The sequence below is a fragment of the Cyprinodon variegatus genome, unplaced genomic scaffold (genome assembly GCF_000732505.1).
Source record: "Cyprinodon variegatus isolate N-32 unplaced genomic scaffold, C_variegatus-1.0 Scaffold576, whole genome shotgun sequence".
Classification (NCBI taxonomy): domain Eukaryota; kingdom Metazoa; phylum Chordata; class Actinopteri; order Cyprinodontiformes; family Cyprinodontidae; genus Cyprinodon; species Cyprinodon variegatus.
The window spans coordinates 361,100-376,945 of NW_015151029.1; the positions used below are offsets into that span (position 1 = coordinate 361,100).

The following is a 15,846-nucleotide window of genomic DNA, read 5'->3' on the forward strand; positions in this document are numbered from 1 at the left end:
AAGGCAAAAGGGGGTCCAACCCGTTACTAGCATGGGGTATCTAATAAAGTGGCCGGTGAGTGTATATTGTAAGCACACAGTTCTGTACATCCTTACAAGTGCACATTGGAGCTACATTTTTAGTTTTTAAATCACGTTTTGGTGTCATTTACTATCTCCAAGGCATGTTTGGTAAAAAAAAAATATGTTTTTTTTATTTTTTGCTGTAGAAATACATCCCATTAAATATAATAGGAACTTTGTGTGCTGCTGCTGCTGAGTCTAGAACAAGGGTCTGCAACCTAGCCCATAAAAATAAATGATAAAATACTACATAATCTTTAAATAAAAGCTACTTTAGTATTTTTGTTATCTGCAATATGAGATCTGTTGCCATTTCATAAAAAATAAAAAAATGGATTATTTGTATTTTTTTATTTTTTTAACCCTGTAACACCAAGGGTGTCATATTTGAGCTTTTGAAAACTCAAGTTTTTGTTCTTGAAAAACCCTAATTTGTACAATAAAACACGAGAAGGAAACAGAAAAACAATGATTAAAAAGTGCTTAATGTATCACAAATGACACAAATAATTTCTGATTTAAATTCTTCAAAATTGATGAGATATTTTTATGTCACTCTGATAGTGACAGTGTTCATTGACAACCGCAGCTTAAGTAAATAAAAACATATTCTGTCACTCATTTAATGGTTTAGGCTTTACAGGATAAACATCCATCCATCTTCTCTCACGCTTATCCCAAGCGGGGTCAGCTGTCAGCGGGCGAGAGGCGGGGTCCACCCTGGACAGGTCGCCAGTCCATCACAGGGCAACACAGAGACAAACAACCATAAATGCACACACTCACACCTAAGAAGAAACCAGTTAAACTAACAGTCTTGTTTTTGGTCTGTGGGAAGAAGTCGGTGTACCAGGAGAGAACCCACGCATGCTTAGGGATAACATGCAAACTCCATGCAGGAAGACCGCAGGCCAGGAATTGAACCCGGAATCTTCTCGCTGCAAGGCAGCAGTGCTACCCACTGAGCCACTGAGCAGCCCAAGACAAAACATAAACATTTATTTAACAGGAAGGATGGATTTTCCTCTATAGGATATAATTAATTTCATGTAAAAAAAAAAACAACAATACAAAAACATAGTTTCTGTCATGACTCATGAACAGAAGGACCCAGTATTCAGGAAAAACAGACAGTTGGATTACTCAAAAAGCGTTTATTTAAAATAAACAATCTGCGAAAGTGCTGTAGCAGCGGCTAGGGCTTCTTAAGGCAGGAAACTCAGGAGAGAGGAAACACAGGTTAATGACCACGAAAACCTGATGAAGGAAGATGTGAATGCGTAAGTCACTAACCTGGTTTAGAGTACAGTCTGTGCTCAGAGAACGAGGTTGATACTAGACGATCAGCTGACAAGATACAGCCGCTGCACAGAGAGTTCAAGACACCGAAGCCCAGAAGATTAGATCCTGAGAGACCAAGGAAGGCAGGATAATCCAGAGGGCGAAGTCAAGAGACAGATCCATGTATAGTCCACTAGTATAGTTCAGTAAGAATCCAAAGACAGGTCAGGCAAACAGATCAGAACAGGGGCAGCCAGGCTCAGAGGTGTGAAGACAAAAATGGGTCAGGATCCGACGATCAGAACACACATCAGCAGAGATGGCAAAAGTACTCACTTTCCGTACTTGAGTAAAAGTACAGATACTTGTGTTAAAAAATACTCTGGTAAAAGTGGAAGTACTGATTAAACTTCTTTACTCAAGTAAAAGTAACAAAGTACAGGCTTGTAAATTTACTTAAAGTATAAAAGTAAAAGTAGAAACCACTTTTTTCATGCCGTTGCCTACATTTTAAATGGATGTCTGCCAATAGGACTAGATCTCCGTTGTGTTCATTTTCAATCATCTCGTCGTCCATGCTACTATGCTAACGCCACCGCCACCAAGCTGCAATGATTTGCCGCCAATGAATACCGCCGAATCTGTCGATTCATCTTGTAGTGGTGCGTCAAATGCAACGTAGATTCCCATCCAATTAGATTGAATTTGGTATTGATGACGTGAAAAATAATAACGGTAACTCCATTGAAATGATTCAAAACTAAAGTAACGAGCCAATTTTTTAAAATGTAAGGAGTAGAAAGTACAGATATTTGTTTAAAAATGTAAGGAGTAGAAGTAAAAAATCGCCATAAAAATAAGTTGTAAAGTAAAGTAAAAATATCAGAAAAATCTACTTGAGTACAGTAACGAAGTATTTGTATTTCATTATTTCCCATCTCTGCACATCAGTAATGCTAGAGTAATTCTCACACCAAAGGCTGAAGAATAATCTGGCACTGATGACTGGGAGCAAGCCTTTCAAATAGAAACTGGAACAGGTGGATATGAAGAGTGGTAATGAGAAACTCTGCTGAGCAAGGCAGGTGAATGGAATGAACCATTAAACCAGTCATCAATGCCAAGATCATGACAGTTTCCAAGTTAATGACAAGAAATAAACACCAAAAACCATATTTCTAAACCTGTAAAACCTTCAAAGAATGGTATTTGTTAATATACTATAGCCCCAGAACAGCAGTTTGCAGAACCCTGGTCTTGAACATTTCACCAAACAGTATTGTGCGGTAAGCGGGATTCTGTAATTGTCCGTATGCCTTGCCACATGCTCCTGGTGTTGCTGGCATCGTGGAAAAGATCCTGGATTTTCTGACTGTGGTTCCGCTTTACTAACCTGATGGCCATGGTTCAAGTTGTCTCTCGCTGTCCTCAGTGCCTGACTTGAAGGCTGAGTTCTGTGCTTTCTGCGTTTTTCAAACCTCCTCAGTCATCCAGGGTCATTGGATGATGATGTTCTTTGTGCTGCTGATGTCTTCAATGCATGTGTTGATGTCGGCTGACACAGTCATGGCGTACTCGTCAATATTGATCTTGTTCTGATATGTTGCTGCAGCTTTAAACATGTTCCAGTCAGATCGTTCAAAACAGTCCTGGAGTCCCCCTCAGGCCACACCCTCACCTACCTAGGCCCTGTAGGTTTTCCTCTGATCAGCAGGGGCCTGTATGCAGAAATAAGCATAACAGATAGGTGCCATTATAGCGCCGCCATCTTGGTTGCACCAAAATCTATAATTTTGTTCAAAACTAAGTTCTATCTTTTTAAATTAGTATTTTGTATCTCTTAACATATATAAATAATATTATACCTTGTTAAACAAAGAATGTTTTATGTGGTATTATAGTGTGACATTAATGATAGTGCTGTTTTCTATGGAGAAATAACGTTGCATCTCTCCAAAATGTGTCTTATCATATAAAATATATCCTAAAATATGACCTAATTCAGTACCAAATTGTACTGAACTGCATTACAACGTTCTCAAATTAATTGTACAGTTCCATGCAAAACTTTTATTCTATATGTCATGGTATTACTTTGCATCACACAAAATGTGTTGTGCCCTATTGTTTAAAATGTATTATTATAATACGATATCTTATCTCCTCTAAAAAAATGTTAATTGAAACGCCTGAAATGCTACAATAATAATAATAATACAAATTATATCACATTAATAAAGGAATATAGTGTTGTCGTGCTTGATTTTTGAGAACATATGCAAGTTTTTATAGAGTTAAAAAGAACAAAATAATAAAATTACATCATAGCTGGGAAAGAATTATCAAGAAACCTTTTTTAGCAGAAGTTAAAAACACTAATGATATGATTTCTTTCACAATTAAATAATGCTTTTCAGGCGAATATTAGATTTAGACTGTACATTACACTAGGACTTTGGATTCAAACTTTGTTCTGCTAATCAGTTTCTTACTAATTGTTCTACAACCACTTTATTTTGTAATCTAGAAAAATAAAACCAGCCAATTCTTTCTCCGATATTAAACTATAAGACTTGACATTAGTTTAAAACAATAGCCACAAGGAGAGAGAGCTGGCTGTCAGAGAACAACTCTCTTTAATATTTGATGGGCAGTTTTAGAGAGTTGGATAGATGTATACATTATCTTAATATCATTCATGGTTCCAGGACCTTTTGCTCCTACTGATTCCCTTACATAATAAGTTAAAGTTTTTTTTCTAATCCCTACTGGTCCCGATTAAAGCAACTATAAATTCCAACACTAGCTCCATTCTTTGTCAAGTCGGATAGATGTTATCCTGATGAGGTGTCATTCAAGTCATATTATAAGTCACTGTCACATCCCAGGTGTGTGTATGTGTGTGTGAAAGCTGACAAAGCCTCTGTGAAAACAAATGGCAGAATGAGGCTACAGCGTCAGGTTTGATCAGGCCTCCCAAATCGAAGAGACACAAGCTCCCCTGCTGTCCAAACCCTCACAGCATTCTCTGAAAAATTGCTACTGTTCTCCTGCTATTTTGAAGCAGGCTTTCTTACAGGCATCTGAAATGTAGTCTAACCCAAAACTGAGCGTCTATGTTTTCTTTGTTTGTTCAAACTGTCATGGAGATTCTTAAAAGCTGTGTGTTTGGAAAGGAGAGAAGATGTTGGCTTGGGAACCGCTGTTTGTCTGGAAAACTTTCTCTTACCCATAGATAAGCTCTGCTTCTGCCAAGAGGGACTTCATTGTCTTTACTTTAACTTTAAAGTTCCTGAAATAAATTTTGTTTCACTATGAATTGTTTAGAAATGCATAAAAACTTTTGAAATACTTGCTTCCGCATTAGATTGATCTTATAAAAGTGAAGATATGAGGTACAGTATGGGATTGGTCATCCTCAGATTTTCAGGATTGGTTTTTAGGATGGTGGTTCCTAAAGTTCTGCAGGTTAATACCAAGAACAAATAGTTTTTTTTTAAGGTGTCTATCACCTTGATAAAACTTGAAACACAAAGTAATCTCTTTTAAGAACTACTAAAACTGTCACATTTGCATTGCACAATTATTCACAAAGACACCAATTATTATAAAGTTGGCAATGAGCCACAAATGATCTGTGTGAAACACATAAGAATGTAAAATATACAAAGAACTTTTTATTTGAACCACTGTAATGTTTTGTATTTTGTTCAAACAAGTACCTGAAAACTCCATGACCATTTGAATGCAGACTGATTGTGCCTAGTCTTGAATTTCTATTCTGAAGACATAGCTGCATTCTTTGTACTTGAAAAGAAGTTTCCTACACTGCAAAAGATTGAAATCTAAATATGTCCTCTTTTCCTAAAATAAGTTATTTTTGGTCTAGAATTTAGAAGGAAAGTGAGACACAGTTTGCCAATGGAACAAGAAAATCTATATTCAAAATCAGAGAAAAATTATATTTATGTACATATTATTTAATTATCTTATTTTAAGAGTAAAATTCTCATTTCATTGGCAAATCATCTTTTTTTACATACTCAAATTAAGGCAAAAAACACTTAATTTAAGAAATTTGTACTTATTTCTAGATAGTTTTTGCAGTGTACCATAATACAACTGTCACAGAAATACACTCATACACTTAAAAAAACAATCAAAAAATTATTCAACAATTCTTAAATTAAGTCTATTTTCTAAATTTTAGTAGGTAAATAAGATGAGTATATGTACTCTTAAAATGAGATAATCAGATAGTATTCCAAAAAATAAAAAATAAAAACATTGGAAGACGTTTTGATTCCCATCCAGGAAGCTTTTTCAAAATGTCAGGAATAGTTTGAGGTTTTGTACTGTAGAGCATCAAAGCCTTGTTTTTGTTTTGAAACAAAAACAAATACACCATTTGAATGGGGGTCGTTTGGCTTTTTATTATTTTAAATATAATTTGTCTTGTCCCAATGGCAGAGTGTCTCACTTACCTCCTCAATTAAAGAAAAATATCCCTTTTTTCAATTTTTTTGTCGTGTATTTTTACTGAAGTGGTTCTTTACAAACTTCAGAATTTCCCTGAAAATATGTGACGTTTTGGCATCTCCCTGTCTGGTTCAGTCTTTGTGTAGAGAAGCAAACATCTTGTATGTGAGACAATCTTTTCACAAGTGTAAAAAAATAAATTAGAATCTTGTAAGTTGTCATACTGTTTTTTTATTTTATTTTTTTATATGCTGGCTATTTTAGATTTTACAGGAAATGCTTTACTGTAATGGCATATTATGTTGTGAGCTATCTGCTGTATGTCCATACGTGGTTGCTTATCATCAGCTTGAAATTTGATACTCCAAACTTGACGCTGAGTCGTGTGCTTGCATGCAGTGTGGTCTTTGACAGCCATCTTAGATTTAGTCTTACTCTTAGTCCTCAAGAAGAAAACTATTATTAGTCACATTTTAGACATGATGATATGTTAATCTAACCATAATTGGTTTAACCAACTATATTAGTTATTTTTCCAACCAATCTATTATAGAGTGCAAAAGCTGGATGAAAAATATGGGAGGGAGATCAGGAAAAGAGCAAAAATAGAGAACAGTCTGTGAGCTGTAGTGCTGCTTACCTGCTTGCTTTACCGCTGACAAAGCAAGCAGGAATATCTGCCTATCTCTCTCATATCTGTTGGTGCTTTATTCAATAAATCTATTTACAATCATTTCTTTCACTGTATAAAAACATGTTTAATAATGCTTGTTCTTTGGTGTTTCTTCTTGATCCAAAAGCATCCTGTCAATACCGCCACTGCTTTGGAAGCCCTAAATCTTTTTACAAGGCCAAAAATACAGAAAACAGCTGGAAAAACAATCTCGAAATAAATAAAGAGTTCCTTAAATTAAGTATATATACCCTTAATTTGAGTCGGTAAATGAGATAGTTTGCCAATGGAATGAGTTTTTTTTTCTCTTAAAATAAGATAGTTAGATAATATGAACTTTAAATAAGACAACGCAATTGTGTTTTCTAATTTTAGGTGTAAATTGTCTTGTTCCATTGGCAAAATGTCAGTTTTACCTCCTCTATCAAGGAACAAATGCACTTAATTTAACAAATAATTACTCATCTAGATTTCGATTTTTTCCAGTGAGTGAAAACAGGTGCATGGCACTGAGTTCGTCCTCTACGATGACAGAGTTTTGACATTCGTTGATTCTGAGTTTTCTGTGTCTGCTTCCAAAAATAGATTTAATACTCCACCCACTGTCTGGTTGTTTCTTGGAGTGGACCCCAATGCACATGGGCAGGCAGGAGAAAGAAACAACAGGGAATGGAAAACGCATCATAACAAAAACAACAAAAACTTACAAGCAGGCTTGAGGTGAATGAGGCATAGATTACAGGTGGAAAACAGGCATGGACAAGGGCATGAAACATGAAAAACCTGTAAAAACCAGCGAGGAACAAAGAGAGCTGAACAGTATGGATAGTTTAAGAGACAGGTGTAAACAGGGAAGTTAATTGGCATAACACAGGTGGACTTAATGATGTTGGTTCCATAATTGCAGAGGCTGAGAGAGGGCACTAAAACATGAATGGAACTGAACAAGCATACAGAGACATGTTCTTACTAAAGGAAAAATTACCTCCAGATGAAACAGAACTAGAAACGCAGCATGAACAGAATATATGAATAAGTAACAAACTAAACCCAAAGAAATAAACTAATAAAGCAGCAAATAGAGAACATAAACAATAAAGTTTTAGGCCAAGACCCTAATCTTTAAAACTAAAACGAAACAACTGCAGAAACACTCAAAGAAAGTTCTCCACTGCAGAGAAGATACTAACAGCTTCTAACCTTTTCACAGTCATAGCTAAAATATTCTGACCTATTCCTCTAATTTACCGTCTCCCGCTATGCTGCGAAAAATAAGTATCAAATTGTCATTCATGAGAAGCACATTGCAGGCTTTGATCCTTTAGTGCCTGATTGTTGACCTCTGAGACACTGAATAAATGTCTGGACTGGATGTCCTGAATTGGCTTTATACAACAGACCTGCAGGCTCCCATCCAGGTGAAATGGGGCACGTATGAAATTGTTCGTAATTTAGAAACAAGTGCAAACATAACCCCTTTTTTATTGGGCACTGCTGTTACATATGAGTTGCATTAATAGAATAAAAAAAGACTGAAGATTATTTTTAGAAGGCTTGAGCTGAGGAGCTTTGATTTACGTAACTCGCTGAAGGTAAAAGGGAGGAGTTAAGATATGTAAATGCAAATATAGCCCCAACCACTGATTAACATTTATTACCCATTTTTAAATTAGAAAAATGTTACTTGGACATTTTGGACTGTTTTGTGAGCAAATAGCACCCTCCTTTCCCTTTGGATGTGGTGAGGTGAAAAGACAGAGTCGGAAACAGAGCCTGAGAGGGGAAAAAGGAGCATGAGTGAGACAGAAAATCTACGTCGTCATAAAGTCATGTGACTGCCGAGTTTCCTTGGAGACAGCAGCAGTGTAGTACATTGAGATGCTCGCCTGCTCAGTTGAGGACAGATTAGGCATCTGGCAGCAGCAGCAGCGGTTGGATGTGTTTTGCTACCGAGGCAGGTGCTCTGTCTTCTCACAGGGGTAAGTCTCACCTCCTATACCTTGTCCTCTACCTCCAGCTCATCATAAAGAAAGTCTGGCAGTGAGATGACAAATAAACCTTTTTCACAGGAATTTGATGCATGTTGCATATTAAGGAGGACATAGATGGAAATCTTTAGAACTAATACTTTTTCTTTTGCTCTCCTAATGAGAAAATAATAAAAAGTTGTAGCAAATGGTTTTAGCAGATGACTTAGATCTGCTTTTTGCAAATAATTCTGCTGGGAGGTAAATGCATAATCTTATTTAATGTTAGCAAGTTTTGAAAAAAAGAGTATAAAACCTCTCGGGGTATTTATGCGCAGATATTATAGTTGTTAATTTAAAGGAAAAAGCTTTTTATTAAGGTTTTTTTTTTTATAATTACATCAATGCAAAATTGTTTGCTATTAATAATAACAGTATTCTGTGGACAACAGTAGTCTCATCTAACTAACTAATCTGGGCAAACTGCTCCACAGCGCTTTGTCCTCTATGTTATAACAAGAGAAAACAAAATAGGATCAAGGCTGATAACTACAGAGAAGTGCAAGATTCAGATTCAGTGGATTCAAGTACAGAGATGAGTCTTTGTGAGCGGCTGCTGTTTTCTGGGGAATGTTTTGATCCGTAATGAGACTCTGTGGTGTGAGGGCTTCGGTCCTGATGAGTCTCGCCATCCAGACACCATATGGGTCGTATTGCTTTGTTGACTCTCCCAAATTACATCCCAGAATGTCACCTTGCCTTGCTTTTATTTTTATAAGCTCAAGGTTTAATTATAGTTGTTCTTAGCTATTGTTTCACTTGCACCTTTTAATTAGGTTTGTGATAATTTGCTGCAAACCTTTGAAAGCTGTTTGCAGTAAAGTTGACTATATCACAGAAGTTACAACACGCTCCATTTTTTTTGTATGCATTCATAAATCTCTTCCTGCCCCTCCTACCTTCTTAGATACAATTGGAGTTGGAAGAGCTGATTTATGATTAATAATAAAAATGCAAATTGTCTTCCCTTCCATTCCCTGTGTCAAGCACCACAGACCTTGCAGTATACCATTAAGAACCTTTTAACCTTGTCTTGTTTTAGTCAGCCAAATCCAGCGACCAACAATATGAACAACACAATGCTCATGTCCTCTGGGGCACCCACTCCAACCAAAAGGTAAGCAAATCGAGTCTGATATCTATTAAAATTCGTTACTTCAATTCTTTTCCAAAACAGCTCAGCATGGGCTCTCTGTACCTATTAAGGTATCCTGAGGTTTAAAAGATTCAATACTTCATATACGTTGTATTGTCTAACTTTCTCATAATCGTATTAATGAAATGCCAGAGAAAGCTTTCTCCAAGCATAATCCTGCCCCAAATATTCATCTGCATGAAGAAGGCGGATCAACTTTTTTTCATAACTGAATGAACTAAAAGCCAAACAACGTTAAATATTAAAGTACAGATGACAAGCTGAGTACAGGCTGGTTACCCAAACATGTACAGTATCTCAGACACTATCTATCACTAGACTATTAATCCTAAATGTATTTTATCTGATAGAGCAACACAAATCAGTCCATTATTAAGTAGTGGAAAGGAAAATTAAATTGTTTTCAAAATTTTCTGCAAGTATTAATCTGAAAAATGTGACATGATTTTGTATTCAGTCACCCTGCCTCTAATTTTCCTTAAGAAACATCTTTCAAACCATCAGTATTTAGACAGCACTTCATTCGTAATTGATCCACCAGTGTGCAGCTTAATTTCAGAGTAAATGCAGCTTTCTGTGAAAGACCACAGAGTGTGCAGTGAGATCAGGAAGTTTCCTTATAAATAACATCCCAAGCTTTTTCTGCATCTCACATAGATTCATAACAGCTATAGAGAGTCTGGAGGAGCTGCTGATATCCACTGTTTAAAGGTACACTATGCAACCGGTGTTGATTTTCCAGCGAGGCTCCCCCCAGAGGGCGAAAGTAAAAGTGCACTGTCGTAAATATGCACAGCTGTTCTCCTGGTTTCTCCATCAAGCCAGGCGCCGTTGTTTTGAGCTTAGCAGACAGGCGAACGCAACGAATGACTAAGCATCTGACGCACGTGACGCGCTGCAAACGCGCTGCTGCTCGAGATGGAAAAATTAAATTTTTGCTGCTCGACGCGCCGCGTCAACCAATCAGAGAAGCTGATCTGGGAGCTGGCTGGGAGAGAGACACAGCGCTAATGATCAGAGCACTATGATCACTCCTCTTAAACAGTTTATTGACGCCTAAATTAACTTAAAATGCAGAAATCTGCCAGCAGAATATGTTCGCTTTTATTATCCTGCTGCCTGCAGTTTGGATTATTTAGATGAAAAACACCTACCAGCCGCCGCGGTGAACCGCGAGGAGGCGACCCGGCCAGAGGCTGCTGATGAAGGGATTCCTACTGTCGGCGCACCGCTGGTATGTGGGGGTCTGAGCGGCTCCGACAGAAAAAATATTGTAAGGCAGGATGATAATCTGAATGAACTGACTGCACTGATTACGTTTTCAGGTGTATTTTCTCACTTAAAAAACATATTAAAACTACTTTATTCCCACTGATCACAGCAAATATAGCTGCAAGGCAGAGAAAGGATAGTGAAGCTCCGCCCAACGCGCGTCAGACACACTTTTGCACCGCGCAGCCAGAGCAGCAAAGCTGCTTCAGCCGCGCGTCAAAACTAACTGGTACAAGCAGTAAAAATGAAGCAGCTGACGTGATTTTGCTGCTTTTGCTGCGTCCGGTGTGAAAGCAGCACTGCACAAAGATCGCCACTGTGCTAGCAACGAGCATGCTTTTAACTGGGGGGTGTAGCAGTTCTCGCCGTAAAGCAAGACCGACTCTCGCAAGACTTCTGAGCCTGTGGGTGCGGGTCGGTGCTCCTGCAATTGCAAGTGCGGTATTTCCCCCACAGACCACCAGGGCGGCCGAGAATACATTTGTTCAACCTGAAATGACTCATTTAATCATCCAAAACGTTATGGAACACATTAATTAACTGAAAAATGTTGCATAGTGTGCCTTTAAAGGGTTGAAGCTGTTGTCAGGAAGACTAGCAGTCATGCACACCATAAATCCACCCATATACGAAAGAATGGGAAGTAAATGTTGATAGAAAACTTTTAGAATTTGAGTTTACAGTTTGTCAAAAAAGTTAAGAATACCTTTGAGGAAGTGTATACTTCCTATAAATGTCATACCTTTTAAAGAACAGACATAAAAGTTTACTACTACTTCTATGCCAAAATCACATTAATCAATGCTTTAAATATAGCTTTAAAAGTTGATGTAAAACCATTTTTTTTTTATCATGGTTACAGCCAATCCCTTTATAATCGCTCCTGGATTACGCCCGTAAATTGATTATCTCTGAATACCAGAAAGGAAGAACAGCAACATCACACATATTCCTGCCTCCGAGCAGCATGACCTTCTGGGTGTATTTTTAGTAGAAAATATGCTTTGCTGTCACAGTGAATATGCAATCACTCCAATCTGAAAGGATGACATGACAAAGAGATTATTATGGAACTGTAGCCTGGTCATGTAGCTGTCAGCAGGCAGAGGGTGGCTTTAAAAGCAGCCTGATTGCCCTCTCATTTCAGCCCATCTCATGTTAGGGCCAGTTCTGGCATTATTATTTACTCACAGCAGTAATGAAGCACTGTTGTTATGAATCCAGTGATGGAGAGCACTCAGAGGGAGCTGTAATGTATACACCCTTTCCTGCTGGTCTGTGCCTAGTAGCTTTTCCCTTTTGTGTACCGTATCGCTCCATCACATCTTTCCAGCAATTTGTGCTCCCAAGATCAGAGCGCTCAGAGACTCGGGAGCTCCTGCAGTGCATTAGTCAAGACGACTTTGTCAGAAACTCAGGGAGACCGTGAATGACGGGTTTGAATGTCTTATTCTCCCTTGTGCGCCACTAGGCAGAGTTATGAGTCTTCAACAAGGACTTTGTCAGCTGAAGGGCAGTAGGAAAAATTGTGAAGTTGGGGAAAGGACCCAGCTGTGTGCAAAAGGAATCAATCAATCGATTTAAAATATGTATTCTCACTCAACCTATAAAGTCTTCTGACTCTGATGCTCAAACTAATCAATTTTGTACATATTGAGAGGACAAAAAATAGAATAAAAGATAACTTTTTGCTGTGTAGTGACAGTTTTAGGTCTTGCAGGGCAATGGATGGCATGATGTTGGAGCTCATGTTCCAAGGAAGGCAGCATCTCCTAGATTTCTCTCACTGTGACTGTAACATAGAGCCCTGATAACCTTTGTCTTGGCATTTTGCTCTATGAGTCAGTGCTGCTTTCAGAAGATGTTCTTGCGGGGGATGTTTTTACCTTGGTGGGGTCATAACAACAGTAAAACAGCCATTTGATGTAGTGTATTAAGGAATACTGAGACCATTTTGCAGTTATTGTAATTGGCTGTCTGTGACTTCCACACTTGTCTGATTAATTAGAATAATCTGATTGACCTGCAATCATATTAATCAATGCTCTAATCCCAAACTGCAATGACTAAGAGCATGGGAACCCAGAACTCAGGCAAGATAGACAGTGGAATAACTTACAAAGCGTGTATTTAAATGACGGGCTGTGGATCTGCTGTATCAGTGGCTTGTGCGTCTAAAGCGGGAACGTCTATAGGAGAGAAACACAGGTTAGTGACCACAATAATCTGACAGAGGATGATTATGAACATGTCAGTCACTAACCTGGTTTGACATTTCATTCCGTGCCCGGAGAACGAGGATGATTCCAGCCGGTCGGCTGACAAGCTGCAGAAGGCTGCAGAACTGACAGGTCAGATCCAAGCAGATGAAGGAAGGCAAGGCAATCCACAGGGTGAAGCAGATCCAGGTTCAGTCCACAGAAGATTCCAACAGGAGTCTGAAGACAGGCCAGGCAAACAGAGCAGACAGGGGCAGGCAAAACTCAGGAGTTCAGAGGCAGAAACTAGTCAGGATCAGGTAATCAGAAACACAACTGGCTATGCTAGAGAATTCTCACACAAGGCTTGAGAAAAATCTGGCACTGATGGCTGGGAAGAAGCAGTTTAATAAGAAGTAGGCAATTAAGCCAGCCATCAGTGACAATATCATGACACAAACAGTTCATAAAGTCTTTTTTGATTAATAACTTCAGAAAAGCGATACTAGTGGTGAAGCAAGCAGCGTCAAAAATGACAACCCCAGGTTTGGATAAGATAAGAAAGGACATGTTTTAGGCATCATGTCTTCCTCCTGCTCTACATCAAGTCCCAGTTGTTAGAGAGATTGTAGAATCCCTGGCAAATAGGTACAAATGAAGTGGTGATGAGAACACAGCAGGGGGATCTATCTCTCTGAGAGATGGGGACAAAAAAATACAATCGTACGTCTTCAGTTTTTCACAACATAGCCACAGACTTTAGTGTATTTTATTTGGATTTTATTGGATAGATCAACACACAGCAGGGAAAAATTGAGAGGATGAAGAAAATAAAATCAGATCCACTTTAGTGATTACGGTACATAAAAGTCTCCACCTTTTGAGAAAATGTAATTTTCTGTCATTCCATTGCAGTCAGATTAGATCAAAAGCTAAGATTCTACATATATTAGATTTAGGTCTGTAGTTTCTGGGCCAATTTAATGCATTAATGGCCTTTGAGCTAAACTATTTCCTTGTAAATCAGTCTGTATGTTTAGGTTTGCTTTTTTACTGCAAAATCTACGTCCATCTTAGTCTGAGACAGTTTTTCTACCAGGATTTCTGTATTTAACCCCTTCATCCCTTCAACTCGGTTTTATTTTCATCTGAACAGAATAGAACCACGTGTTTGTGAGAAACTGCAAATAGGACTTCTTAACGTTGTCATTAGTGGGCTTCATCTTGTTACTCTGCTATAAAGGCCAGATTTATGAAGTAGAGGATTAATAGCTGTCAACAGATTGTTCCATCTGAGCTTAGGGTCTCTGTAGCTATGGGCTGCTTGGCTCCCTCTCAGATCAACGCGGTCCATGCCCAGTCTGCCAGAATATTTAGATGGACATGTTTTGGTAAGCTTGCAGAAATGCCATACTCTTTTTGTATCTTTCTGCTATTTTACTTTTATAAAGCTGTTTGTTCACTAAGGCTCAATAACGAACTACTGAGGGCCTCCAAGAACATCTAAAGGTTGAGGTCTGACTATATTCCTTATAGATTAACTCTATTTTATTCAACTGATTTGTTGTCATATTGATTCCTTAATTTTGTATATTAGAAATTATATATTTTTTTAGAAGTTTTGATTTATTTCCATATTAGTGAAGTTAGTATGGTTCGAGCAAGTCTGGGTCAGCCTCTTTGAGTCGTTTCCTGTGTTACAGTTGGGTAATAAATATTAATCGGCTGTCATGATTTCCCAGCATTCTTTAGCCTGTTGTCACACGAAAGGCCAGTGAGTCAAATACGCTCCTGCTGAATAATGCAAAGCTCCTTGTCGCTCTTCTTCAGCTAAAGATCGATTTGATTTAATGCTTTAATCGGGGGGACTCCAATCAGTCCACAGACTCCATGCACGTTCACATCACAGTGATACCGTCTGCTCTGCTGACATTGCAGCCCTTCCTGGCTCTTTCATAGACAAGTGCCCCCCTCCAGGAGAACAATTTATTATGTGATAAGTCATGCAGAAATAGGACAGCAGAAGGAAACGTTCTGAGAATATTTAGCTGAGCTTTCACAGACAACTAAGTATAAACAGCTGAGTTTCAGTCACAAACTAAGGATGTTCTGATCCTGAATCTTTAGTCCCTGATACCGACCTGTGATTATAATTAGGCATCTGTTGATACGGACACCCAGTGCAGGACTTCATTAAAGTTAATGCGATGCATCCAGTGGAGGGAAGAGCCAGATTTCATCAACGTTGCATGGTTCACATTAGCGTTTTTATTGCGTCCAACTTACCTCAACCACTACGACTTATTTTATGCCGCGTTAAAGATTCATCAGACTTTTACACGCAGACCCAGAATGAATCAACTCTTACTTCTGCTGACATTTGCTGAATTGCAATGCTAATATATTTAGTCTCTGTTTATTATGTTGAGCTCTATTTAATGGTGTTTTATAAATAGATTGTTTTGCTGTAAGCATGATGAATATTTTAATGAATGGTATTTCTCTTCTTGAGGAGAGCAAACTGGACGGAGGAAATCACTTTAAAAGGAGAGAAGCAGCAGCTAAGTCAGTCTTTCTTTCAAACCAGATTTTCAAAGATGGGAAGTAACGAAGTATTTGTACTTCGTTACTCAAGTAGATTTTTCTGATATTTTTACTTTACTTTACTACTTATTTTTATGGCGACTTTTTACTTCT

The 15,846-nt window shown here is 38.1% G+C and overlaps 1 protein-coding gene across 12 annotated transcripts in view; it reads left to right on the forward strand.

Annotated features, from left to right (window-relative positions):
* The window catches only part of dtnb (dystrobrevin beta), a 62,160-nt gene that overhangs the window by 20,435 nt on the left and 25,879 nt on the right, over nucleotides 1-15,846 (forward strand). The window contains exon 11 of one of the 12 annotated variants that reach the window (XM_015392158.1): nucleotides 9,566-9,640. The exons of the other annotated variants lie outside the window; for them this stretch is intronic. Coding sequence (XP_015247644.1) covers nucleotides 9,566-9,640 — 75 coding nt within the window. The remainder of the gene's footprint in view (nucleotides 1-9,565; nucleotides 9,641-15,846) is intronic. 12 annotated transcript variants of the gene reach the window in all.